General features: G+C 41.1%; 4 protein-coding genes across 5 annotated transcripts in view; 2 read left to right on the top strand and 2 right to left on the bottom strand.

Moving 5' to 3' along the window:
- Nucleotides 1-11,342, top strand: part of LOC122410792 (uncharacterized) — a 41,376-nt gene extending 30,034 nt beyond the window's left edge. The window contains exons 2-5 of the mRNA XM_043419230.1: nt 755-887; nt 8,723-8,908; nt 10,622-10,790; nt 11,019-11,342. Of these exons, the coding sequence (XP_043275165.1) occupies nt 803-887; nt 8,723-8,908; nt 10,622-10,767 (417 nt within the window). The 5' untranslated portion in view covers nt 755-802 and the 3' untranslated portion in view covers nt 10,768-10,790; nt 11,019-11,342. The remainder of the gene's footprint in view (nt 1-754; nt 888-8,722; nt 8,909-10,621; nt 10,791-11,018) is intronic.
- A 1,514-nt stretch (nt 11,343-12,856) lies between these two features.
- Nucleotides 12,857-14,970, bottom strand: LOC122410496 (Surfeit locus protein 6). Its single transcript, XM_043418665.1, has 4 exons — nt 14,734-14,970; nt 14,605-14,652; nt 14,013-14,521; nt 12,857-13,620 (listed from the first exon to the last, which is right to left on the bottom strand). The coding sequence occupies exons 1-4, from the start codon at nt 14,849-14,851 to the stop codon at nt 13,399-13,401; spliced, it is 897 nt and encodes a 298-aa protein (XP_043274600.1). The 5' UTR covers nt 14,852-14,970; the 3' UTR covers nt 12,857-13,398.
- Nucleotides 14,971-15,983: 1,013 nt separating this feature from the next.
- On the top strand, nt 15,984-20,915 carry dock (SH2/SH3 adaptor protein dock). Of its 2 annotated transcripts, none has more exons than XM_043418664.1 (4): nt 15,984-16,776; nt 18,106-18,541; nt 18,733-19,724; nt 19,817-20,915. In XM_043418664.1, exons 2-4 carry the CDS (start codon nt 18,523-18,525, stop codon nt 20,036-20,038), a joined length of 1,233 nt encoding a protein of 410 aa, XP_043274599.1. In that variant the 5' UTR covers nt 15,984-16,776; nt 18,106-18,522; the 3' UTR covers nt 20,039-20,915. The 2 variants fall into 2 exon arrangements, with proteins under 2 accessions (XP_043274599.1, XP_043274598.1); XM_043418663.1 differs by having other exon boundaries at nt 18,103-18,541.
- An 886-nt stretch (nt 20,916-21,801) lies between these two features.
- Nucleotides 21,802-25,299, bottom strand: drongo (Arf GTPase activating protein drongo). Its single transcript, XM_043418662.1, has 6 exons — nt 24,651-25,299; nt 23,114-23,652; nt 22,729-23,031; nt 22,431-22,643; nt 22,227-22,357; nt 21,802-22,133 (listed from the first exon to the last, which is right to left on the bottom strand). The coding sequence occupies exons 1-6, from the start codon at nt 24,812-24,814 to the stop codon at nt 22,080-22,082; spliced, it is 1,404 nt and encodes a 467-aa protein (XP_043274597.1). The 5' UTR covers nt 24,815-25,299; the 3' UTR covers nt 21,802-22,079.
- Between the last annotated feature and the right edge of the window lie 1,312 nt (nt 25,300-26,611).

The raw sequence follows: 26,611 nt of genomic DNA, 5'->3' as shown, positions 1-26,611 counted from the left end.
CACTCGCGAGTGAACTTTGATTTATTTCTTGGCTGACCACCAGGCCAGCTCCCTCCATCGAGCCAACCCTCTCGTTCATACTCGTGAGACTATCTCACCACCAATCTCCAGCTATAACTCTCTCCCTTGAGCTCGCACGTAAGACGCGCACCTACATAAGTCTTCGCGCCGAACTATCCATGATTCTACTCCAAAACACGACTCCGAGCTTCCGCGAGCTTTCGACCCGGGAACTTTACGTTACAATCCATTTCCGAGGGAAGCATCCGTACTTCCCGGAGAGTTTGTCACGACCCATTTACAGGGTGTCTCCGAGCGCTGTTTCAGTCTTTATATTTCATTACCTGCGAGATTCATTAGTTATCGCGGCTCCAATTTACGGCCGTGCGCCGCTCAATCGATCACGAACTCCGTGCTAAGTTTTACACTCAAATTTTGTGAAATAAATCGAGTAGAAACAGCTTTCGAACGAATTTCTTTGCTTCCTGACTGCTCGCGACGTTACGGAGTCAGCTGGACCCGGAGCCTCTATTTTCTGACTAAAAAGCTTATTTTTATGCCCCTTTTTGTAGATGGGCTCGAGGTCTCTTCAAAACACTACAATTAAGTTAGATTTACTAAATTACAAAATAATAAAATCGATGCTGGGATCAGTTTGGAGGAGACGAGAAGCATTTTTCCAAAATTCCTACATGCCTTTGGTACTCCAAAAATATTAATGGATCAATGTGACGTGTGTGTGTGTGTGTTACAGAGAAGAAGGGCAGAAAAGGGAAGCAAAACGAAGAAATCGGAGGTAAAAATGTCGGTCGAGGTCGGAGCTGGTCGGCCAACGATGCCGACGATTCCACACTCCAAAAGGCCTACGATATTCGTCTATCCTACTGGTGAGAATTTGCAGCATATATCCAACGAGGCGCTTTCTAAACAGAATGAAAGGATGAATAATGAATTGACGCGAGGGAAGCGTAGTGCGAGAATGAAAATAGAGAGTAGAAAAAATGAAAATAAAAAAAGAACTCAAGAGTTTGTATACGCAGCACACGTGCTCGAGATTTAAATGACTGCAATCTTTTATTATGTATTCACTACTTTTACCAGCAGACTTGATCAAAAAAGCATTAAACCTCGGAAAATATATGAATGGAAATCCATTTCTAGGGCGGGAAAACATTTTTTTCAATCTCCCAGTTGAGCTAACATTATCAATCAGTTATTCGATGTCGATACCCTTCGAAAGTTCTATCACAATCGATCAGGGAAACCGTTTTGCTCCTCACACTTGTTATGCCATTAGAACGAACCGATATGAAGAAGAAAAAAGCTCGTGACTCCTGTCGAATGTAAAATATTCCAAAATATTCCAGCTTCGATGGAGAACTGACGGTCTCGAAGTCAGTCGAGACTCGAAGCAATGAAACACTGAATTCTATTGAACAGGGAACGTGCTACGGGGGCGTTGATAAGCGAGGGTTCATTTTTTTATTCAGAAGCAATCACATGCTGGGGATTGAAAGCCTCAAAAAAAACGTCAATCAATCATTTTTCACAATGTGAAAATATACTCAGGATTCGAGGAGAAAAAAATATGGGAAGCTAGGGCAGAGTGAGTTGGACACGAGGCCCGAAAAAAATGCAAATTTGAAGAGTTTTTTTTAGTAGAAGCATTTTGGAAACTACTGCATGGGTTTCAGTCATGAAACACTGAAATTCTGTGCACTTTTTCACTGTACAAAGTTCAAGAGGGTCTAGAAAGTTCAAATTCGTTAAAAGGCTCGAAAGGGGAGTTTTCGGGTCTTGGAACAGCCCTCCTGAACTAAAAATGGTTCAGTTCTGCACTGGATTTATCAGCTCTTCGGAAATTCCAAAAAAACTACAGCGAAACCACAAGACCGAGTACCGATTTTCGAGAGTCTCGAAAAAGTCGAAAAAAAGTCAAAAAATGTTTAATTGCTCAACACGTTTCGAAATTCTGATGGATCGTGTGTCCGAGGCAAGAAAACGCTTGGTTTTGATACGCGCTGTACAGCGGCGTGAATGAGTTCACACAGTGCGGTTTGCAAAGAAGAGAAGAAAGAGATTTGGAAGAGGAAAAATCGAGGTTGGGGGTATGTAAGAAACGAGGGTTTTTGTCGAGTGGATTTTTCCATATGGAGTGTCTAGTTAGAGACTTGAAAAATCCACAAATAAAAAACCTCGGACCACTTAGCCTTGCTCTGGCAAATTGTGGATTAGGCATGTACGAAGTCAAGTTCTAGGGATGAGAGTAACAGGGAACGCCGAAAAAGTAAGAAAGTGGAAAGAACGAGAGAGACGGAGAGAAAGAGGAAAAGAAAATAGGAAAAAGGGGAGGGAAGAAAAGCTCGAAAAAGGGGCTGAGAAGTAGGAACGAGAAAAAAACGTTGAAGAAAGAGCGAGAGATCTGAATAGACTGAAAATAGAAAGAGAAAGGAAAAACCTCGATTAAAAAGAGTTTTAAAAATAAATTGAGAGAAAGCGGGGATGAAAAAGAATCTCGAATGGAAATCGAAAGTAAGAGAGACTGAGACCGCATCGGAGAGAGGGAGAGGGAAGCGTGAGCTTGCGAGCTCGAGGCAATCTGAAAGTGGTTCAAGAGGCGAGTGCTTGGCGACGAGAAATAATATAATTAGTACGTGCTTCTTGCGAGTAGTCCAATATCGTTCGTATCATCATATCCTCGCCGAAACTGGTTTGCTAAATTGAACTCTTCCCCAAACCTCACGTTTTCCCAACTCGATTCACTATATTTTACCCTATCAACGAATTTCATCTCAACAACTGAATTTACCTTCGTCCATATCACCAGTCACGCTACGTACGAGGTCATGTGCTCACCGAAATATTCAAACCTCGAGTCTAATCGAAAAAACATCCAATTTTGAGGTTCGAACGAGCGGCCAATGGCTTCGTGATGACATTTTCACTCGAGGCCCCTCAAATATGAACGCACTCGTTGGGGACGCAGAACTGAAGGAAATAAATAATTCGGGGTTCTAGAAATCACTTTTTCTCTTTCTTTATCGTCCCATCAGATTATTCATTGAGCTGTGGAAACCCACCCGGTCTATTGGGTCGTTTTTCATCAAGCTTTTCGTAACGAGTTTAATTTTATCTGATAGTAAAATATTTTTCGGAGCGATTGTAAGAAATAAACGAACCGTCGAGTGAAGGATTTTTCTCCAACTTGTCGCTGGTTCTGTGAGCCACGTGGTGCATAGAATCTCGGGCAATGATCTAACAACGAGAGATTCTTCGATCCAATTGGACCGTTTTGCGGATAGATAGAGAATGGGTTTGGCGAAAGTTTGAAAATAGACCATGAGAGAAGCGAGGATCGTTACAGAATCAGCGACTAATTCAAACTCAACGAAGATGAATACGATCGGCACTCAGAACGCTTTCAAAAATTACTCACGACAGTCGTTCTTCCAAAGTCGCCCGAGCCGATGATATTTGCCAGTCGTGCCAGTCGATCAGGATCTTCACAAAGTCGGCCGATCGATTTCAGTATCTAGAATCAAAATAAAAAATAGAAAATGATGAAGCGACTTCGATAGACAATTTTTTGTTTTTTGAGGCTGTCACAAAATTCGGTTCCCCTTACCCCAGGCCATTCCACTGTGGAAACATTGCCAGGTTGGTCTTCCGAATATCTTGCTACATAAAGCGGCGCGTTTCCCGTCACCAGAATCCGAATCTTTCGGACGAAGCCGCAGATCAACGTCCGCGAGCCGAAAGCTCGAATATGCAGGGGTTTTCCGACCGGCAAAGTTTTGTCCTCGCTGTCTCTTCTACGCAGCTCCGTTATTCGAAGGGACACCAATTCATGATCCGGTACAACCGAAAATTTCATTTCATTCGTGGACAGTTTTTCCCCGGCGCTTTCCCGCGCTTATCAGAATTTCTTATCCCTCATCAAAAGTCCATGTACATTCGTGCTAGACAAAAATTGAAGTGCATTCACCTGTGTCGGGATCCAATCGCAAGTGTATTCCGCGATTGGATTTCTCTGGTTCTCCTCTCGATTGTTTTCCAATTCGTGGCACAGTGAATTTCCCATGACGATGAACAAAACTGCAATATTTAGCGAGTCCATGATCGCTAAAAATTATTAAATGATCGTTAAAATATTTTGATACTATTGTAACGTTCAAATTCTCTGAGCTCCAACTGTAATTTCGTCGCTGTTTTCGACGAATGTGAATAAATGGACGGGGGATGCGACTCGTTAAGGAATTCGAGAAACGTGCTAACCCCGTCACGTCCATTGCATCCGTGATAAATGCTCGTGACGCAATAAATTAGTGGATAATGGTACCTTAAAAGTTTCCGTTTTATCCAAACTCAAAATCCAACAACTTTTTCGTTGACTTTTGCAAATAAAATAGATCAATTCCGTCATTTCGAATTTACCAAACGTCTATCGCAAGCCAATGATTCGCAACGATTCAAGTTCACTGACCTGTAAAAATGTTTGGTGCGTCGCTCATCGAGAATAAATTTCCCTCCACCAACGACCGTTTATCATATTCAGAGAAACTGAGTGTGTTTCCGTAATTCGTTTGTGGCTCATTGCTCACCGTCTGTGTGCTGAAAGTCACGCGGTCGATGAAATTTTTCGCACAACATGAATGGCTTTTTTGTTGCAAAATCATTCGAGTATTCGAACGCTCACCGAACCGAAGAAAGGCTTTTTGGCAACGGCGTACCTGGCTAGCGGTCCGGCTCCGCCTTCCTCGAGCCCGAACGTGGAGCTGAATTCCTTTCGATTAATAAACGTTCTCAAATTTCGTACCCAACTGTTGTCAGAGATGGAATCTAAAATAGTTGAATCAAAGGGGAACTAGAGGACGCGGAATACTGCGCACGGGGCTTTGGAATTTTGTGGCAACGGTCACGGACATTCCTAGATCAAGTTCGTTTCGACTAATCACCAGCTCGAGAATATCCGGTCCTGGTTCGAGCTTTTGCAGCGCTGAAAAATATCGAGGGCGACGTGAATTCGTTGATTTTTACAATTCAATTTTCTGCGAATTTTCATTGAGGGAATTTTCATTTATAAATGAAAATTGGTTGGATGGATTTACATAAAACCTTGCACACATATTTTCATAGTTCAGTGGTTTTTTGACGACTTTTTTTCTCTCTTTTATGAACAATTTTCTACTGAGAAATCCACAAAAATTGATGTTTTTTTCTTCAAATCGTCGCCGTTATTGTTTCTAAACAATATTTTGAAGATCCCCTGCGTCATGTGACAATATAGCATATATTTTAAGAATCTTTTTCGTCCTTTTGTCCCGAGATGTTGCATTTTTGAGATTTGCTGCCAACGCCGATTCAAGGGGTGCCATTTTCAACGCACCGTTGTGCAAAAAATACCCTGAAAAAGATTTTTTTCAGTACTTCTGAGAGTAAGCAAAAGACGTGTACAAGCTTTTATTTAAATCCACCCGATCAATTTTTATTTATAAAATAAACAAAAAAAAACTATTATTGATAAAAAAAAAAGCAAAACAAAAATTTCCCGATTACGTCGAAATATGAAGGAAAACGTTGATGAAAGCAACGCCGAGAAAGGTTAAGTTGCAACCTGCGATCATTCTCCCTAAATTAAAGCACTCGAAGGCATTAAATAGACAGTTAATTAGCCGTCATTTGTCGCAGGAGATTCGCGTGCGAGCAACCACCGAAGAAATAGCAATCTGAGTTGGCATTGAAGCGAGAAACAATGCGAAGTTTAAATTGGAGTAACCACTGCGCGTTGAGCAGCGCGATGAAAAGAAACAAAAAGAGAAAAGAGCTTATGAGCTGCGGATGAAAAGCCAGGAGTCGAGGAGGTTCACCGGGTCGAAAAAGTCGCGTGAACAAAGATATCCCCGGGTACAAATATATCGCACCGGAACCTCGAATCTCTAACTCCGGCCTCCGAACAGCGAGAAAATTCGAGTTAAACTTTAGTGAGGCAATAAACATCATTGAGGAAGAGCTCGAGCGGCGAATGCAAACAGGAAAAAAGGCGGGAGTTTGCGGCGCGATGAAAAACGCGATCGCAGTAGTTCGTATTGGAAATTCATTTTCTCCGGCATAAAGCTCGCTCGCGCGGTGAGAGAATAAAACGCGAAATATTTTCTCCATGATAGGTAAATGAGAATTTATCGAGGAATTAGAAGAAACGCTCAAACTCGGGAGTGTAATCGACGCTTTTATGTCACCACAACTCCGAGTTCCCTCGGACCTTTTTTACGAGGAGAAATACGAAGAAAATTAATGTCACGCGCAGCGCTACGGGCACCAGGTTTCTCAAGAGGCATTCGGTTACGAACAGTAACTCGCGTATTTTGCCGCCTGATAAATAGAACTTCCCAGAAAAAGGGCTCTCCGATGGAAAAATGAGAATACGAGATAAAGATCGAGCAAACTGGAGAGGAAAACCACCGCGGATGCGCGGCTCGAAAAACTCCCGAGATGGATATCTCCCACGGGCCTTTATTAAAGATATTCAAATCGACGAAAGAATTCTACTCCATCTCTTTCCTTCTTATTTTATCCTGCACCACCTCCCTCCCTCTGCACACTCGATTTTTCACTACGAAGACATCAGCCCTCATATACGGAACGAAGAATTTCATAAATCTCGAAAAGCCATCGAGTCGTGAGCTCTTAAGGCATATACGTATGGAGATGCTTCATATAAGCCACAGCTGTGTACGATCTGTAGGGGGTGCCCCAAGAGTCGAGCCCAGCAACATATCCGGAGCGAGGAGAACGAGGGATTTGAGGGGGGGGGGGGGGGGGGAGTAACTGAGAGGAGGGAAAAGATTGATTGGGGCAAAAGTCTGAAAAAAACCCTTTTGCCAACAACACTTTTCCCCAAAGCCACGACAAAACCAGGAATTCTCAATTTTTTTTCTCGACGCGCGAACCGTGACTTTGGGACGACGAAGGAGAAAAAGGTCGGAAGTTCTCCAAACGGTCGCGTGTCGTTGACGACGAATTGGCGGTGCGTGTGGACTGAAATAAAATTAAAAAAACTTGACAAGTTTTTAAACCAGCACGAAAGATGCTGCCGTGGGGCGGAGAAGATAAAAATTTCGGAAAAAATCGACAAAAACTTTCAAGTTTTCCTGACGATGCTCGTGAAAGTTCGATGGCAATTGAGGCACTTCGATCAATCGAAAATCGGCCCAGCAGGACGATCGCACGAGGCTTTTTTCGGAGAATGAAACTCTCGCAGAGACTTTGGGATCGTTAGAACTCTTGATTCGCTGTCCACGGATTTGGGAATGAAGTTTCAACGCGTGGAAGCTTTTTAAGCTCGATTTCGAGATAAATAATGTTGCAAAATTCAGTACTGCAATCTCAGGACCACAGAAACATTGGTGTCCATAAATTTCGAGTTTCCGTTGTCCTGATGCTCTTCACGAGCACCCAGGGACATTGTTATCCTGGGAAACCCCTTCGTGATTCATCTCTCTGACGCACACTTCATTAAATATGAATTATATTTAGCCAATAAGAAACTTTGGGATCGGGAGCAGCAAACGTGATATCAGAGCATTTCGCTTGATCAATTGCACGAGGGACAGAATTTCACAATTTCATTGCTTTGCACAGTGAGAAAAATTGTTGATTCAACAGGATTTTAGTACACGGAGAAAACGAGGCTGAAAATTCTAGAGTTTTATTTTATTTAAAGATCTTCCATTCAAAAGACTCAAGAGTGTTTTTCTCTACAAACATAGCAAAAAATGTTTTCAGTCACTTCAAATGTTTATATTGCAAAGTATGCTCAGGCAACCCTGAAAAAAACTATGATAAAATGCCACACGTATTTGGTGCATATTCGTGTATTTATCATAGAATTTAGTACGCTGAGAGTGAAAATTTGTGATTTACGATACATTTCCACTTATCAGCGAGTGCTAGTCTGACACGATGAATAACACTCGAAAACAAAACAAAATCTAGTTCTGACGTGGTTCACTTTTTTTGCTGTCCACATAAAGCTGTTTAGAATTGAAGGGACGAAAAACTGCAAAATTCAAAAAATACCATGCTGTTTGTAATCAGTGTCTAAATACTTTGAAAATTGTTGAAAAACAAATATCTGTTCCTCACTATACAAAACGAATTCGTTTTCTTCGTGTAGAAAAATTTGTTGTTTTAACAAATTTTCAATTCGCAGCGCAATAGATTTACAGTTCAAAGGAAACTGTGGTTGACCGAAAATTTTCGTTTTACATCTGCATGCAAATATTGCACTCTTGGACACCCTGTGAATGGCCTATCGGTCAATCGATATCGCTGATTGCGAAGGATTTCTGTATCACCTTGTGAACTCGTTTCGTGTTTCACATTATCAATGGATTTTGAGGAGTTTGCATCGTTTCTCCAAACTTTCGTCTCAGATCTCGTGCATCATGATATTTTTGTCGTCGAGCAAGACTTTTCGTTGAAGAAAATGAGGAGACTGCGAGTCACTGTAATTTTCCACCAAATTGGACGTCACCGAATCATTTCGTAGGCGAATTTTAAACCAATTTTCGGTCTGCTTCGATCGCATGTTTCTTTTCTGGGCTCGAGTGTTCTGTTTTCTTTACGATGGAAACTCCGCATTTATTTTTTGTTTAAATTAATTTGATTTATTCGCCGTTTACAATTCTGTTGCTAGCCTCTGGATTTTTCTTTTTCTTTTCAGTATCTCCCGAGAGTATAATAGTGCCGATCGTATCGTGCATTTTGGGATTTCCATTGTTAGCCCTGCTCGTAATATGCTGCCTGAGGAGGAGAGCGAAATTAGCGAGGGAGCGAGCGAGAAGAAGAAATTGCGATCTCGACCACGGAGCCCTCAGCCTCGTACGCTTCAGCCCGGTACATCGTTTGGGTGAGTTTTCCCATTATATTTCGCAGCGAGTTGCACACGTTGCGCCGACAACGTAACGCAATTATAACCGATCAATCAACAATATTTTGCCTCCTTTCGACTCCGCATTTTTGTACTCTACCGACGACCTTTTCCGTCTTTTTTACACGATGACTCGGCGAACACGTTTGCTGACATTTTTGTGGAACGTGCTTATTCGTCAGTTTATTTTCTACGATGATTTTTATCGTTTTTTTTAGGACTCACGCAAAAAATTGTCCCCTTTTTTCTTGTCAACGTGAAAATTAATTTACGCCTGACCCAGAATCGTGCTTCCATTTTCGCAGCTTTTTTCCACTTGTACATCGAGAAATACATTTATCGAAGACTATTTTTAACATTTTTAAAAAATCGAGGGGCTGAAATGCGTTTTTACGGAATGATTTTCAATTACGTCATCGACGCTTTCAAATTATTCTACATGATTCTCGTAACAATAATTTTCTTCGAACGAAACGAATTTCGATAAAAGTTTAAGAAAATAGAAAATCATCAATGGGCCTCACGTAATTTCCAGGTGATTTTCACTCTCCCTCAGAGGGAAAAATAGTACGTCGAATAATACGAGGGTTCTCCTTTGGGTACGCGGTTATTTCGTACGTGAATGAAAAAAAGTTGATTGTGAATCGCCGAGGGAGATCCGGAATTTTTTCTCTCGAGTTTTTTCGTACCGAGCATTCGCGTAGTTTGTTTTTTTTTTTTTTTCTTTCTTTAGCAACGGTTTTGACGCACGGCGTTGCGATGATAACGTGCTCACTGTGCATTCGGTCCGAATTCACATGTCCTTTTGTATATACATGTATATCAAAGCGCATGAAAAAAAAGGTCGGAACGGAGACACGAGGGTTGCTTGGGTATACAACGGTAAATCTACGTACAATGGCTAATGAAAAAGCCGTGAAAAAATTCCTCTTCGCGAAAGAAAAGCAAAAAAAAAAAAAGAAAAAGAATAAAGTAAAGAATTTTGCTCCATGTGAAAATTCACATTTACTTTTTTCATTCGCGAGTATTCTTTCATGGAATTTTCAACATACGAATCCTGAGGAATCGCTAGTTCTTTGAAAAAATCTTTCACGCCATTTTGGAGCGATTTTTTCATTGCGAATCGTTTGCGGAAGCTCCTCATGAAATTTCCATTTAATGAAATTCATTTTCTTCGTTCTTAAGTTTTGATAGCGCAACAACGTCGCAATTTCAAAGCACAAAGGTGAAGTCATTTTTTTCTAGTAACACTCGTATCTCGAGAAACACCGACTGATATTTTGTAAATACTCGACACTGCGAACTATCCAGGTGGAGTTTTTGCTTTCCCAGAGGAGTTTTTCACTTCTTCTAGATTGCTGGGAATTTTTTCAAAGCTCGAAGCATGCAGGTCGAGTTTTTCGTTTTCCCAGTGGAGAATTCAGCGTTTACTATAAATTGTTGGAAATTATTTGAAAGCTGAAAGTACGCTGGTCGAGTTTAACTTTCTCGGGGTAGAAAATTTTACATCTTTTATGAATTCTTGGAAATTTTCTTTTCAAATCCTCCAGCATTATTTCGAGTTTGAAGTTTGCAGAGGATCTTATTCCCGACGGAGTTACATTCGAGAAGCTTTTTAATGCGTAATACGATCGTTACTGTTCTCACTCAAACTTCCGGGAACTTCAAACATATTCTTCTTCTGTTTTACAGCTGGTTTCGAGAGATCGACGAGAGCAGTTTCCTTGCGAAGCGAGAAAGCATCACGAGCTTTGCCCTCCTTAGAGCTGGACACTGTCGTCGAGGAACGTTCTGATCCCGAACAAAGCACGGCGCTCGAGCTCAGTAGTCCAGACTAGCATTTAGCCCCGGTGCCATCGAGGTTCGTAAAACTTGAGGGTTTCAAGAATTTCGTAAAATGAAAACCTGAAAACAAATTCAAGAAATCGCAAAATAAAAGAGTGCAAGAAATTGTAAAAATTATCTAGAAATATCAATTTTGTACTTAAAAATGAAAGAAAAAGTTAATAGAAAAAATAAATTAAAAAACGTAAAATTTGCGATTACGACAAAGTGGTTGATCCATTTCTCCAACGTTTTATGTCAAAAGGTCACCGAGAGGTTCCAAGACTTTGGTGGTGCCGCCCCCTGTAGATCACAGTCCATTATGGACCGCACTGACCCAGGGGAACACGACGACGAATATCCTCGGAGACACCTAGCAGGAGGTCGAGGGTGGAGGCTTCATCGGAGCTCTCGTCCTCGATTTGCCGATAATATACTGACCCGAGGAGAGTTCTTGCGATTGAACAACTTCGTCTTCGCCCTCAATATTGCTTTTTCTTCTCCTTAAGAAGGTTGAAGCGTATCTTATGTTAAAACTATTTTCCAACTTTGCACATAAAAATTTTTAAAACAGAAAGCTTAAGACAGTATTAAACTTCTGGCGGGATATGCCGATGATTCACCGTCGTGAAATTGAGATATTTATTGTTGAAGTTAGCAATTTTTTCAAAGCTTCCATAAGAGCCCATGTTTAACCATGTCATTTTCAACAATGAATATCTCGATTACCAGGCGGTGAAACCTCTCCAAATTTTTCACACATAATTAAGCGCTGTTCAAGAAGATTCACGTAAATTTTCAATTCATTAATTTGGAATAATAAAATCTAATGTATTTTTCGTATGATGTCCCACATATATCGCTTCAACTTCCTTAAACGAAAAACTGAAGGAAAAAGTTTGTCCGGTCTATGATGGACGGGGAAATAATAATTTTCCATTCGATGATCCCCATCAATCACAAATGCACAAAATATCAATCCTTATGTACAGTAAAGAGCACTGGAAATATTTTTATTGCCTACCCCTTTCCCACTCTAGAAAACAAAAACTTGTCAAACGCAAACTAGTCCTGAGGAAAGATAAAAAATGCACAAAATCCTTTGATATTTATCGTTACATCGCCGTGTCCAAAATTCAAAAGAAAATTCTGCCAAATTTGAAACGAAAAATCATAAAAATCGATGGGAATTCTTGAAAATAACGAATTTGGGTCAGTTTTATTTTCAAATAAAGATTTTTCATTCAGAGGGCTGATTTCAATGAATTCCATCAGTTTCTTGAGTTGCAAAAAATAGAAACGTGTTAAGGTCGAAAGTTTGATAGTTGAGATAGAGAGAATGAAGTTTCAAAACGAATTATACATTTTCCAGAGTATTCGAGCCAGATGAATAAAAATAGAGATTTGATAATCTCCATAGAAAGTTTGAAGCACCGATAGGAATATTTTCATACCCACGATCTCGAATTCGGCTCTCAAATTCTTTTGTCCAAAATCCACTAGAATTTTTGCATTTTTATAAATTTGAAAGCATGATATAAAAAAAGGCCGAATCGCTAATTTATTCAGGTGACAGTTGCAGTAGAAAAAAATTAACTTCGCGACTACGAAAAAAAAAATAAAACAATTTAAAAATTGGTCAATTATTCTGCAAACTCGATCGAGTAGAATGACAACACGAAAATTCAAGATTTTTGAATATTCGTCGTACTTTCTTGTCTCGGCACCTTTGGAAAGCAACGTAGGAATCCAACAAAGTGAAATTTGGCGAGAAATTTTGTACAGGATTAACCACGAGGCACAAAGAGAGCTCGACGTAGACGAGAAGTTCGACGTTAAATATAAATGCGAAACGACAGAAAAAAAACGTCGATGCAAACAACATAAACAGGGAGAAAATATTTGTTATTGTGGACGAACTGCAGCTGCCGAAACTTCGAAAGCGCCCTTGTAAATATTGATATATTGTTAATATAGTTGTATAAATACAAATATAATTGTATATTAAAATAAATCTATATAAAAATGAATGTATAAAGGAATAAAGTATGGATTTTGGTTGTAAAGTTGGTTTGACTCAGGAAAAAAGAAAATATCTCGTTATTTAACGTGTTTGTCCGGAGTCTCTTCAACGAAACTCCGAATCTTCATTTTTTATATCTTCTGCGATTCAACAAATCTCGACTGCTTAAAAATAACTCACAATCGAGTGACACTCTCCATTTTTTCGAGTATTGACATCGGTAGAATGCACCGAAATTTTCTCATTGTTCAATATTTTATTTTTAATAAGAAACTCGTGACCAGAATCACGAAAATTGGACAAATATTCAAGTTTATCTGTTCAGCAAGAAAAAAATATTACTCGCAAAACTGAACATGGGAAAGAAAAAATTTCAGTGTACTCAAACGATGCAATCACCAATTTCTTTGAGACTTATAAATCTTTCTTTCTGATTTACGATTTGTTTTTCTACTGTGTCCGACGACATTGCGACGGATTCGTGTGGAAAAAGTACTGAAAAAGCGTGGATTCGCACGAAAGGAATTATTTCCTTAAAAATATGTCATCTTAACGTTTCGAAATATTTTTCACTCACGATAAAATCAACGATTGTCCTCGACAGTTTATTAACTCACGTATACTAAAATCCCGGTATGACGCGACCTTTTTTCGATGCTTTTTTCAATTTATTCGTTTTCTTGTCTTTTTTACGTTTCAGTATATTCTCTTGTCTCTTCTGTTGTGCTTCTTGCTTCTTTTTCTGCACTCCCTCTATCCTCGAATCCCACTTTTTCGAACTCCTCGATTTCTGTTGTTCCGTACGCTTTATCGTTCGCTTCAGCAATTCCGGGTCATCTTTTACCTGAGAAATGTAACATTTTTTTTACAGTTGATCACTTAAAAGGGAAGACAAAAATTTTTTTCTCCAATTTCAGTTTCATAAAAATCCCCTAAAACTTGATATTTAAAAAAAATATACAAACAAGAAAACTTTGAATTTTGACTCAATAAAATGAAAATTTTCATTAAATTCACTCTTTGCTCCCAACGTTTTTGAAATAGCTCGTGAAATTTTCTTTAAAGATCCAGGAAATTGAGCTTAAAAGAAATTTGATTAAACAAAATACTTTAAATCACTCGGCCATCGCAAATAGAGATAAAACCCAAGGACAGGATGTTAAAAAAGGTTAGCGAGATTCAATTTCAGCTGAAGTTGACTGTTTCATAAAAATATCTGTACAGTTCTATAATTACTTTTTCACCACCAGCTTTGGCAAGAGCGCTTCTCCAGGCATCTTTTTCTTTGATTTCCTGAGCTTTTTCCGTCTCTCCCGCTAATTCCAGTCCCTTGATTTTTTCTTTTTTCTGTTGCAACAACTGAAGAGCTTTCTTAGGATCCGTTTCTGTCTTGGGCGGTTTTTTCTTGGTGCCGATTTCAGAGAAGTCAAATTTGCTAAAAACCATATTGCCTTCAGAATTGAAAACAGGTTTTGCTTTAGAAATTTTTGGTGCAACTTCCACTCCCTCTTCACTTTTAACTCTCGTTACGCCACCAGCTGAGTTTTGTTCAGCTCTTGCCATTTTTTTCTGGGCTAAACGCTCATCTCGTTTACTTTTCTTTTTTATTCGATTTTTCAAGCCTTTCTTCAGTAACTTTTGCTTGTGCTCGAGTTTCTTTTTGCCTTTGAGTTGATCCAATTTTTGATGAAGCTCCTCAAAAGTTTGGGCCCTTTTCGCCTTTCCAGAAGCCGGGAAAATGTTTACTAACAAATTCAAAAGCAATTTTTGAAAAACCAAGAATAATTATTGTAATCATCGAGATAAAAATAACCAATTGTAAAACTACCTTTTTTTGTGGACTGAGTTTCTTCCCCTGAATCATCGTTCTCATCGCCTGGAAAATCCCCCAAATAATACAATTATCAAATTTTGCACAACTCATTTTCAGGTTAGGTCGACTCCGACCTATTCTCACCAGGTTCTGTCGTAGGAAGGGGCATTTTTCCAAAAAGCTCCGTCAGGAAACGATCCTCCGTTTGTATCAATTCCTTGATGTGTTTCGCGTTGAATGAATTTGCCATTTTCAATTGCATATTACAATAACAGACAGTCCGGCACTCACGTGCGCGTTAAAAACTCGCGAGAAATCCGTCAAATTGTAAATAACCTGAGTGAAGTCAAGATTTGAGACTGGCTGCGCGCTTGCGCTCTACAGCAGACAGGACAGCTGACCACCACAAAAATTGGAGCACTAAACTGATGCGCGTGCGTACGTATGTGCGGGGACCTCCGTGAACTTGGCAGATTTATTTTTGATTTCTCTGATTGGCTCAAAAAGCGATCGAAGCGACATGCAGCGCGGATCGCAATTTTTAAAAATTATTGTTCCATCAATTGATCAACAACAAGAAAACAAACATGAAAAGCTGTAAAATAATAACGATTTAGTATAGAAAACTCAATATGAGAATTCACGGAAAAAATTTCCAAACAACTATTGATTCATTCACAGAATGATGGAGGTGTGTATTCTTTATGTGTGATTTGACACATGCACATAGTGCAGCGACGTGCGGTAGTGTTCGTCATTTTTTTTGTTGTTATGCCACGAAATTGAAATAATATTTTTTTAATTAATTGCGTGGTTTGAGTCGAAGAAAAATAAAAACATAAAAAAACTAAAGGTGTAAAAAAAACGATGGATATAATAATAAAAACAGCTTGAATCTTGAAGAACATAAGAAAAAAATTCTGCTTCAAACGAATATATCCGCCAATCTATTTTTTACGATGACTAGAGTGTACTGCGTTTGCTAACCTCGAAACCTCCCAGTGATTCCCTTACTAAATACATTATTTTCTTGAGAATTTTTGTGAAATTAATCAAAATTGGCTGCACAGAATCAAACGAACGCATTAGAATTGAAAATCGTGTCAATTCATAAAAGTACGGTCGTGGTACGGTCAACAGTAGCTCGCAGCGCCAAACCCGTACCTGTTTGTCCGGCCAACTCCCATCCCTACCCTGGCTCTCTCTGAAATGCGTGAATATTGCTGGCTGCTTCCTCTCATCCTCTCCTCGCTCTCCTCTCACATTTGGCCCCTTCTGAGTTTGACACAAGGGTGGGTCTCCGGTAGATTGTGTAGGGAGAGCGATAGGGAGGAGGTCGGGGTGGCAGCAGGAAGGAGGGGGGTAACCGAGTCTGAAGAAACGGCGCGGCAGCAGCAGCTACTGCCGTGGTTTACAACGTTTACGACACTGTGGTCTGTCTGTGTCCCAGTGTGTACGCGCTGTACGCCACTGTACGCGTGGTACGACGTCCGTGGACGATGATACATCATCGTTTCCATTGGTGATTACTCTGAGTAGCTCTCCGATCGAGAAACAAGAATAACAATAAATAAGAAGAGGAGAGTGTGCTGTGTGATGGACATTAAGCTGCAGAGTGCGATAGATACGCGATACCGACACATATTTAGTTGACTATTCGGCCGCGCGCACCTTCTTGTTTCGCGAGATAAATAAAATTGTTCAACCCTCTCGCGGGGGCATTGCGGTTCGAAACTCTTGATGTAATTGAGTGAATTTAAGAAGAATTTTCTACAAGTTGGTGGGATTAATTAAAATCGTACGATCGTTCCTTTTCCCGTACTTTCATCATCTCGATCACCATCCTCCGTCTCCCCCTTCCTTTTTCCCAATCGTTTTCCCGTTTTCCCTAAACCCGGCGGCTCGCCATAACGAAACGAGTGAGACGACTCGCGGTGACGACGATCCCCTCCTTTTTTCTTTTTGCTCACGGCTCGCGTCTGTCCTATTCCATCGTTGGCTTTTCGCTTCATGAATGTCGTGCATTTGGCGCGTAGTGGGGGAAAACAAGCCGTGTCGCCGTTTGCTGTCGTTCGCCTCGTCCTCGTCCTCGTCCTCGTCGTCCTTCCTTACCACCTAATACATATATCGTACTCGTCGCCCAAAAGACATTTCATACATGTGGGATTATGTCGAGCTTAAAGATCGGTAAGAATCAAACATTGTTATATCGTTTTTTTTTTCTATTTCCATAACACATTTATCCTTTTGTTTTTATTTCCCGTAAAATGCGACGGTCGCTCGATTATCATCGTCGGATTGCAAAGAATCAACGGGGAAACCCTTCGACCTTTGCGCCTAACGATATGTTTCTACTTGCCCGCTAACGCCTTGTGTAGATCAGTTGTGCACGTTTTATCATTTTTGTCAGAATTTCAAGTATATTTATTATTCATACATCAAAATTGTGACGCGTACACTGTAGTTTATTTTGGCACATCGGGCTCGACGCTCGTCGTCGTTGTGATCTATATGTGCGCATCGAATTCTCCAGGTCCCCTAGAGCAAATTCGTAACTCAGGGGAATAATAAAATCATAGAGAAGTATACGCCTGACTCGTATGTCACGTTACGAACGCTGACAGGCGAGTTTTGAGTCCTATATGCCAAGACGTGCTGTACTCACACGCGCGCACACACACATGAAAGAAAAATCGTACAACCAATTTGATTCTCCCTCGCTTATTTCTCGATGATTAAAATTTACCCTTTTCTCTTTGAATTCATTAATTTTACGATGTTCTGTCATTTTCCAGTTAGATTTACTCACTCTCATCATGAGTCAAACTTAACTATGATGATCAAACAGCAATTTTCTCATGCACAGCACAACCGTTAAAGCTGGAAGAATACAATTTTCAAAATACTTCTCCCAATTTGAATGGATTTTTTATGCGATTTCGACAAAGTGCCTTTATTATTGTATCGTGGGAAACTCATGACAGATACAAGTACTCGTACCATTAAATTTCGAGTGATCATTAACTTTAAAATTTTATCTCAAAAATTGAAAATTTCAGTCAAGCAGTTCCTCGAATGGCAAAACTGGTGAAACTAATCGGTGAAATTTGCTAATTTAATCATTTTTTTGATAACGGAGCATCGTAGAATTCTAACGACAGAAATAGTCCAATGTAGTTCTGTAGAGTTTGTAAGTTTTTAGTCATTAACAGGTTTACAGCGAGCGAGTTTTTCTCATATTTGGCCATGTGTTCATCCTCCATCGGTAGAAATAGTTTGACAGTAGCTTGTGCGCAGCTGTATCTTTGAAAAGACGCAGAAACATTTTGTCACAGTAGTTTAGTTGCATGAACAGTGTTAAGCTTAAGTACAAAAATATAAGAAAGCAGAGGAGAGCGTCTCAGAAATAGACTATTTTCCTTGGCTCTGATAAATTGTTGTGTCGACTGGTCTTGGAGCTCGTCTTTCTCTCCTTGGAAACAAGAGCCACTAGTTTGTTTGTCCTCTGTTTAGAAGAATTTCATTCGGGGCAATACTACACCGGGCAATAATAAAGAAACGATTGGCGCACCATTGACAAGCGCTCGTAATGTACTTTCCGGGCTGGTCCTTCAGAAGCATGGATCCTGATGCGAGCGTTGGTAAAGCAGCTGTGGTTCAGTAAAACAAAAGCGTTGATAAGAGTGCGGAGACAAACACAGGCAGAGAGTTTGATCTTAAAGTGGATATTAGGAGAGAGACTAACGAGAGCAAAGGAATAATAAAATATTATTGATAAAAGTGGATAAAAGCTAAAGAATGAATGCCCGCTTCGATCACGATCACGCCGACGACACGACACAAGCAGTTTTGCAGATTCGCTCGAGTAGAACGTGAGCGGCGACGAAAAAAATCGCGCCAATCTCAGACGTATATACACCTCTGTATTTGCACATGGCAGCCATGAAGCATGGTACGTTTTTACTCTTGGTATATCGCTTATTGCTTTGAATGTAAAAATATTATTTATTTCCGTATTACATCTCGGCTGAGTGGCCGAATACAGGTGATTACTTTGAAGGGATGTAAAACGAGGAATGTGAGAAAAAAGAGGGCGGTGAGAGATTCTTAAAAATGGTTTTAACGGTTGTTCATGTTTCACAGGAAAGACAAGCCAGGACGACGTATGTTACGTTGTCGCCAAGTACGATTACGGAGCGCAGGGGGCGCAAGAGTTGGATCTTCGTAAAAACGAGCGTTATCTCTTGCTGGACGATTCGAAGCACTGGTGGAGGGTGCAGAGCGCCCGAGGACAGGCGGGCTACGTGCCGAGTAACTACGTCAAGAAGGAAAAGCCCTCGCTCTTCGACAGCATTAAGAAAAAAGTTAAAAAAGGTTCTGGCTCGAAGACCTTACCCTCGGGTAATTCACCCTCGCGAGCGGTCGAATCACCGATAATGGCAAGGCGATTGCCGGCGGATCCGAGCGAGGCGATAGGAACCGCGGTCGTCAAGTACAATTATCAGGCTCAACAGGCCGACGAATTGTCTCTGGTCAAGGGAACGCGGATTCTCATACTCGAAAAGAGCAACGATGGCTGGTGGCGAGGACAGAGCGGTACGCAGGCTGGTTGGTTCCCTTCGAATTATACACAGGAGGAGGGCGACGCCGACGATACTCTCCACACGTACGCCATGGCCGAGAACGTTCTCGACATCGTTGTCGCTTTGTATTCCTTCTCCTCGAACAACGATCAAGAATTGTCCTTTGAAAAAGGCGATCGTTTGGAGATACTCGACCGTCCACCCGCCGATCCGGAATGGTACAAGGCGCGAAATGGCCAGGGTCAGATCGGCCTCGTGCCCCGTAACTATCTCCAAGAGTTGAGCGAATACCTGACCCAGCCCTACCGGGAGCGCGGCGGAGGCGGAAGCGCCGGTGGGATCGGACTTGGAGTCGGGGTCGTCGGGGGTGGCATGACGAGCAGCGAGATCGGGACGGGAGATTCTCTGGAACGAAGGCCCGATCCCGGCGATCGGCCTCACCTCGTCGGTAAGCCCTGGTACTACGGAAGCATCACGCGCTCTCAGTGCGACACCCTTTTGAATCAGCATGGCCATGACGGAGATTTTCTCATTAGAGACAGCGAGACTAACGTAAGTTTCTTTCTTCACGTCACGATAAGGAAAACAAACGATCGTAGCATTACTCGCATCGATGTTTCATACGAACGATTCCTTTTTCGCAGATGGGAGATTACTCGGTCTCGTTGAAAGCACCAGGACGGAACAAGCATTTTAGAGTTCACGTCGAGGGTGCATTGTATTGCATCGGTCAGAGGAAGTTCCACACCCTCGATCAACTGGTCGATCACTATCAACGTGCTCCCATTTACACCAACAAACAGGGCGAAAAGCTCTATTTGGTGCGTCCGTTGCCCAAGGGTAACCAAAGCAGCAACGGCTGCTAAATCTCGATGCCGGCCAATTTCGTGACCGCGGGGAGGTTCACAAGACGAGAAAAGGAGCTCCTCTCTCGAGCGCTTTAGATACGTCCTCCCCTTGCTGCGTCCCACTCCCCCTCAACTCTTTTCCCATCCGGCGATACACCGCCGATTGCCTAGTAATATCACAATATCATCTCTCGTACCTTTATACATAACAATTAACACACGGATTCGTGAAACTCGTATATTATTATACTCTTTCAATTATTTCCCCATTTTTACCGCTATTTAATTTATTACTCCGCGAGTTACTTCGCGATTAACCCGCTCGAGAGCTTCCGTGTCCCCGGATTCGTTCTATACCGAATCGCGGGCGGTATGACGTGTGAAATATTGCGCGAAAGGGAGCGAGATACGCCTTGAACAAACAGCAGCAGCAGCAGCAGCATAGGACTTCGAATTAGAGGTGGAAAAATAAGGGAGGAGAAAATAAAAAAAATGAAAAAAAAAAAAAAAAGTAATAACGGCAGCTACGTGACAGCCATTCTAATTGACACACGAGGGCTTATCTCTTTTTTTTATATCGATGTAATTGTACTACGGTGACACGACTGATCATGTTATTACAATTTTATACTATATATATATACACATATATATAGACAACACATATTTTAGCCTGCAATTATATAACAATCGAATAATGATGATTATTATTAACGCAAGTACCGGCAGAATGAAAGAAAAGCAACAACTAAAATAACAAACAACCCTTACGACGGGTCACGTGGATCCCAAACGGTAATAAGTTGAAAAACAACAAAGACTATGAGTGTTCATTTGTGATTTTGTATTTATTAGAACGATTTTTAAGTAAATAAACCGTATTTAAGTGTGTAAAGTCGCAACATATTTTTTATTTTGAAAACGGGGCCTCATTTTTGAAGTTTGCATCGTTTACTTGTTGTGAAATTCACTTTTCTGTTATCTGTACAATTCCAAGTTCATGCGATCTCTTTGGTTACCGTGTTAGGCAACTTACTTTTGAAGCCTCGAAACTAAACGTCAGGCGACTCTAAAAATTCATGACCGCACAATCATTGGTTAATTTATATGTCACCAGTTACCATCAACATTATTCAAACGAATGGAAATTCCAAGAATCGTAGCTTGTAAGTGCGTCACTGATTTTTATTATCCGAAAATTCCAATCTCCGGAAACTGCGGTTGTCATATCTCCGAAATTAGACGCCCAATTTGGACGAATTTCGTAGTAAGGACCGTTATCTTGTGGCAGTGACTCGAAACAACTATTAAAAATGAGAGTTTGCTTCCAAGATTTTTATACTCTAGGAATTGCGTTTCTGTTTCCAAAGTGTGACCCAGTCCAGTCCTCGTTATTGAATTCCAACAAAGATTAATTTTTGAAGAACTCGGAGAAAGGCAAAGATTTTATTTCGTCATCAAGTTTTACGAAAACGGCGATCACGGTTCAAGCGATTTTTCAAACAAAATTTTCCAATTTAGATAAATAAAAAAACTGTTCAAAATAAATTAAAAGTTGTTCCATTAGGAAAGACCCGATATTTGAACTGGAGTGCAAAACCTTAAAAAAAAAATTTTGACGACTATTAAACGGTGAAAACTTCAATACCATTTACGCCTCATGGATGTTATGAGAACCGAAAATGTTTTATTCGTCGATACATTAGATCTGTGTTCGTCTGTCGGGGCTGGGTAATGGAAATGGGGCAACGTATACGAGGTGAAATTAGTACGATTAGTAGTAACAAATATTTATCTTTATTTCAACGTGTATATTATATATGATTCATAAATAAAAGTATTACGTCAGTTATGCGAATAAAAGGGGAGTAAAGGAGGGCCGGGAGAGGGTAAGCGTGCTCGCAAGAGAGGGAGGTAAAAGTTAGAGGCACTGATTGCCAATAGAGGTCATGTAAAATCATTGAGTTTTAACTAAACTACGTATACGTATTTTAGCGTTGCATTTTGTTCGTTTGTTCGTTGGTAAGTTGGCGGCTTCGATCCGACTCGGCTCGCTCGATCATAAGAATGGATTGTTGGAATTTCTGGCCATATTGGCAACTCCGGTCCCCACCTGGCGAGAGGATCGAATGAGAAAAAAGGTGTAAGCTTGGTCGTTCATGGTTTCGACGGAGGTATATCAAGGGGGACGAAATCTGGTGCTCACCATGAAAGGATTTGCGTGGTAAGGCGAAACGGTCGGCTGCCAGACTTTTCCAGAGAGCGGATTCGACAGTTGACTAGATGGAATTACATCCGCGGCACCGGGCGATCCAATTCCCACTACCCATTGAGATTCTACGAGGTTATGAGAGAATCGGTTTTTCAAAATTCTCAACAGAACGATAGGAAAGAACGAGCGGATACTCACCAACGGCTCCACCGTTGTTCGACGACAATTGGCCCGTTCTGAACGGATTTATCGAATTGTTGCACATTTGCCCGCCCCCGCTCTCCGACGATTGCGCTATTATATTATTGTTGTTTATTAAATTTGGCGAGGGTAGCCAAATGTCACCAGTTGCAAAGGGATTCGCGATTACGTGAGGCGTTTGATTGTTACTGGTCCAGATCGAATTTGATGCTGTTGGAGAGAAGGAAACGCTTATAGAGTTACGACTTTTCGATTTAACAATCTCGAGATTTTCGCGTACAAGATTCGTAATCACCGTTGAGGTTCCCGTTGTTAGTCGTCCACGGAGAAAAAGGCGTAGCGGTAGCGCTCGGTATGCTTTTGTTCGCAGTCGTCGTTGTCGTGGTCGCTGTTGCCGTCGTGTCTTCTTTCAAATGAGTCTGCTTCATCAGTGAGTCAAGATCCTTCAGAGCCGCGTATCTGTCCTCCGACTGTGGAGCATTCGTGCCGTTTTTACAATTCGACGAATTGTATGATCCAAAAGATTGATTGAACAATGACGATGAGGATGATGAGGAAGAGTTCGTCGTCGTGGTTTTTGACGTTGATAAATCGACATCTGTGAAAAACAAATGAAACTTTTCTATTAACTTGGAACATTGGGTTCGTTGAAATATTTATTTGCTTGCTAATGGACTCACGGTTGGAAGAATTGAAGGCAGGATTGTTGTCGAAATTAGCAAAGGACGGCTGCGGTAAAACCGTGTGTGTAAAACGCGGGCTCGTCGTCGCAGACTGGAAAGGATCTCCAATTTTGGTGAAATTTGCACCAAAATCAGGGGTAAAAGCAGCCTCAATAGTCTCCGATGAATTTTTGTTATTTCTATTGATCGGTGCGAGAGTAGCCATAGTTCCTGCCTGTGGTACTCTCGGAATACTCGCTTGTGACGATCGCCCAGCAGAGGAGAGAGCACTCGCTGTTTGATTCTTTTGATTTACATTTTGATTAGCCAGCGACGGATCCAGGTACCATCTTTTATGCTCGTACTTGGCGCTCATCAGATCTTTCATCTTCTGTTCATCCTTCGGGTCTAGATTCTGAGGCAGACTCGAATCTGTCAGGGCCAACCATATTTTCTTGCAGTACTCGTTTCCACGCTCCTTTATCAGATCTATCTCTTCCTGCGTAAACGTTGCCATTGATATTGACTTCACTCTGTGCGGTGGAGTCAATCCTCTCCTGGCGTAACAAAACAAATTATTTTTCATATCAAATTTCCTTCAATTTTTTAAAAGAGACCAGGGATTCAAAAATGTACAAACAAAAAATTCACTGCTCCTTAAAAGAATGACAAATTTTTACTCGCTTCAATCATTGTAATTCTAGCTTTTTCATCTTTGCAAAAATCTCAAAAAAAAAAATCATTTGTTATCAGAATGCTTAAGTGAGAGAAAGATAGCTGAGAAACAAATTACTATTTTTTTTACACCGTTTGACACTTTCTGAAAAAAAAAAAAAAGATTACGCTTATTCGTTTGAGGCAAGTAATCAATTTTCAATTTTTGTTGAATAAAAATTTTACCGTGTCATGAAAAATGCTTAGTAGGCTCTTGATTAACTAAACAATGGACGTACTGACTTGACGTTTCATAAATTCTTCATTTGCACCGCAAACTATCTGCTCCATTTGCAGTATTTGTTGAACATTAATAATATTTTGAATTTTTGGATATTCTCAAGGAGTGCAAGTGGGTTCAGAGTGCATTGATTAAGGAAAATTTATTGGGAAATTTCCACAAGTTATTTGTAGATATTTGAGAATCACGAAGAAGGTACAGCGGTACAGTTGGACCACAGAAATAATACGCGTGTTTGTCGGACACGAGTCTATATCGTTCCATAAGTTTCGATAAGAAATTCGATAAGCCGTGTACGCACGATACGGAAGGATGACAAAGAGAAGAGAGCGAGAGTAGAATAGAGAGGGAATAAAAAAAACGAGTGAAACGCAGGATGCGATTTCGAGAGATTTGTGCAAGTGAATGAAAATGAGAACGAAAGATCGTGAAGCTTCAAAGGCTAAGCTCTGGTAGGAGGTGATGGTGACGAAACACGGTCAAGACGGTCAAACACGAGAAGAGTGTGTGACACACACGAGAGGGGAGAGCAAATTTATATTTCTATTCAATCTGTCAGAGCGAGTGTGTCTATTATTTTTATTTGCTTTTTTTACTCACAGCATTCCGGAACAAGAGGTACAGACGAACGAGCCGATCGTCATGTTGACGTAGGTTGGACCTCGCTGCCGGCAATCGAAACATTCCTTGTTCGATGTTTGCGAGACTAATTCGCGCAATATCTTGAGATGTTTCTCGTCTTGCTTTCTCTTGGCGGACGCCATGATAATCCAACCAGCGACGACACCTTCGTCGTCCTCTTTCCTCTTTCTCCTCCGCCTCGTCGTTTCGCCTTTTTTTATTCTCCTTTATTCACGACCCTACGAAACAACGGCCGTGACCAACGAGTACCACTCCGTGGTCGACTTGACGGACGGGACGGAACTGACTGATTCGGATTTCGGGCCGACGACGCACTACGGCTACGACGACGAGTCACCATACCATAGAGATTGTTGAAAGAATGCCGTCATCGAAACATTCGCGTGAGCGTCCCGAAACGCATCGTGCGCGTTTGACGTCGTCACCAGCAGCCACCAGTAACCAGGCACCTTAGCTTAGCACAATACCCACGGCCAACCCCACTCCCCGCTCGACACGGGTTTTCCAGCCTGCTGCCGCTCTCCCAAATGACCAACGAGCAAACCCAAACAAAAAAACGAGAGAAATCGCTCGTTACTCTCGCTCCTCCTTCCTCGCGCGGAAAAGGTCATAAAAAAATCCCCTCCCTCTTCCGTCACTACGCCGCCACTCCGGAAATCGCTCGCGACGTATTTAAAAGATATATCATACATGAGAGCTTTTGTGATGCTGTATATACGGTAATTGGGAAATCATACGCTCGCTTGTTCGAAATCCATGCCATGCATCCCAAAATCTAGTGCGCTTTGCACAACTTATTGCGACGTTCTGTTGAAGGATTAACCAAAATATTCATGAAAAAGGAGGTGACCATTGGGGAAAAGAAAGGATTCAATCGTTATATGACCAGGCTATATCTATTTTTTATTCCTTCATAAAAATAATAGACTCGCTCACGCGCCGTATAAAACGGAGCCCCCTTATCGGACAATTTGCGCGATATCGCAAATCGCGGCTGTAAGTGGTCGAGCTGTGTAGAACGGACAAAAACCGCCGATCGCAGCAACGACTTGACTGCGACGACGCGGCGAGCTACGAGACATGATGCAGCGAATCAAGAAAGTTATTGAATGTATCCACGTACTGTCTCCAAAAAGCTTTTCCCATCGGGTGCTTTATTATTAAAAATGAAGAGAAGTCGTGTCTAATTTACGGAGATTTCAATATCTTTTTAGTCATATATTTATAAAATGAAAACATTAGAGACATTGGAGCTCCGGGGACAGCTGCTACGCGCTCGGAAGTTAGTAAATCTGCTGTTAGAGAGCAGCACCAGCGACACGAAAGCGCGGTCAATTCAAACATATCGACCATCATTATTCGACTTTCGATGAACGACACTCGTTGCGGGTTCTCTGCTTTTGGGAATTTCTGTATAATAAATCGAAATTAGCTCAAAATAAGCTTCTCGTTTAAAAATGATCATAGTAGGCCACGTCAGGTGAGCAAAACCGTCAACAATAAATAATTAGCACTGCTTTACGTTTATTGGCCAATCGATGCGCGGAATCCTGTGTAAGAGTGACCCATGCAATTTTTTCATTACGAAACATAAAATTTTTTCGTGGTTGCGTCAGCGTTAATAACGAAGACCAATGTGAAGAAAATTAGGTGAAGACTTTTCCATCGATATTTTTACAAGTTTTTCCAAGAAAGTTGGCCTTCTAATACTCATAATTTGGTTGGCAAATTGCACCAAACATTAAAATTTTTTCAATAATGGCCTACAAACAATTAACAAAGGGCTAATATCAGCAATAGAAATTTTGAAACTGTGAGTTTGGAAAAATGCCGAATTTTTATGCACGCAGGGTTCCGGTCCCAATTCTAGCCAAACGGCGAGTGTCCCAACTGCCCACCAACACATAAATATTATCCGC

Source organism: Venturia canescens, chromosome 5 (genome assembly GCF_019457755.1).
Source record: "Venturia canescens isolate UGA chromosome 5, ASM1945775v1, whole genome shotgun sequence".
Classification (NCBI taxonomy): Eukaryota; Metazoa; Arthropoda; class Insecta; order Hymenoptera; family Ichneumonidae; genus Venturia; species Venturia canescens.
The sequence above is the reverse complement of the archived record's forward strand: the minus strand, read 5'-3'. Positions and strand labels throughout refer to the sequence as shown.

Coding starts and splice junctions, on each gene's coding strand:
- dock (XM_043418664.1), top strand. Junction 19,725..19,816: donor TTAGAGACAGCGAGACTAAC/GTAAGTTTCTTT, acceptor CCTTTTTCGCAG/ATGGGAGATTACTCGGTCTC.
- drongo (XM_043418662.1), bottom strand. CDS start 24,814: ATGGCGTCCGCCAAGAGAAAGCAAGACGAGAAACATCTCAAGATATTG. Junction 22,644..22,728: donor TAACAACGGGAACCTCAACG/GTGATTACGAAT, acceptor TCTCTCCAACAG/CATCAAATTCGATCTGGACC. Junction 22,358..22,430: donor GAACAACGGTGGAGCCGTTG/GTGAGTATCCGC, acceptor ATAACCTCGTAG/AATCTCAATGGGTAGTGGGA.
- LOC122410496 (XM_043418665.1), bottom strand. CDS start 14,851: ATGCAATTGAAAATGGCAAATTCATTCAACGCGAAACACATCAAGGAA. Junction 14,653..14,733: donor CCTTCCTACGACAGAACCTG/GTGAGAATAGGT, acceptor GGGATTTTCCAG/GCGATGAGAACGATGATTCA. Junction 13,621..14,012: donor CCAAAGCTGGTGGTGAAAAA/GTAATTATAGAA, acceptor TACATTTCTCAG/GTAAAAGATGACCCGGAATT.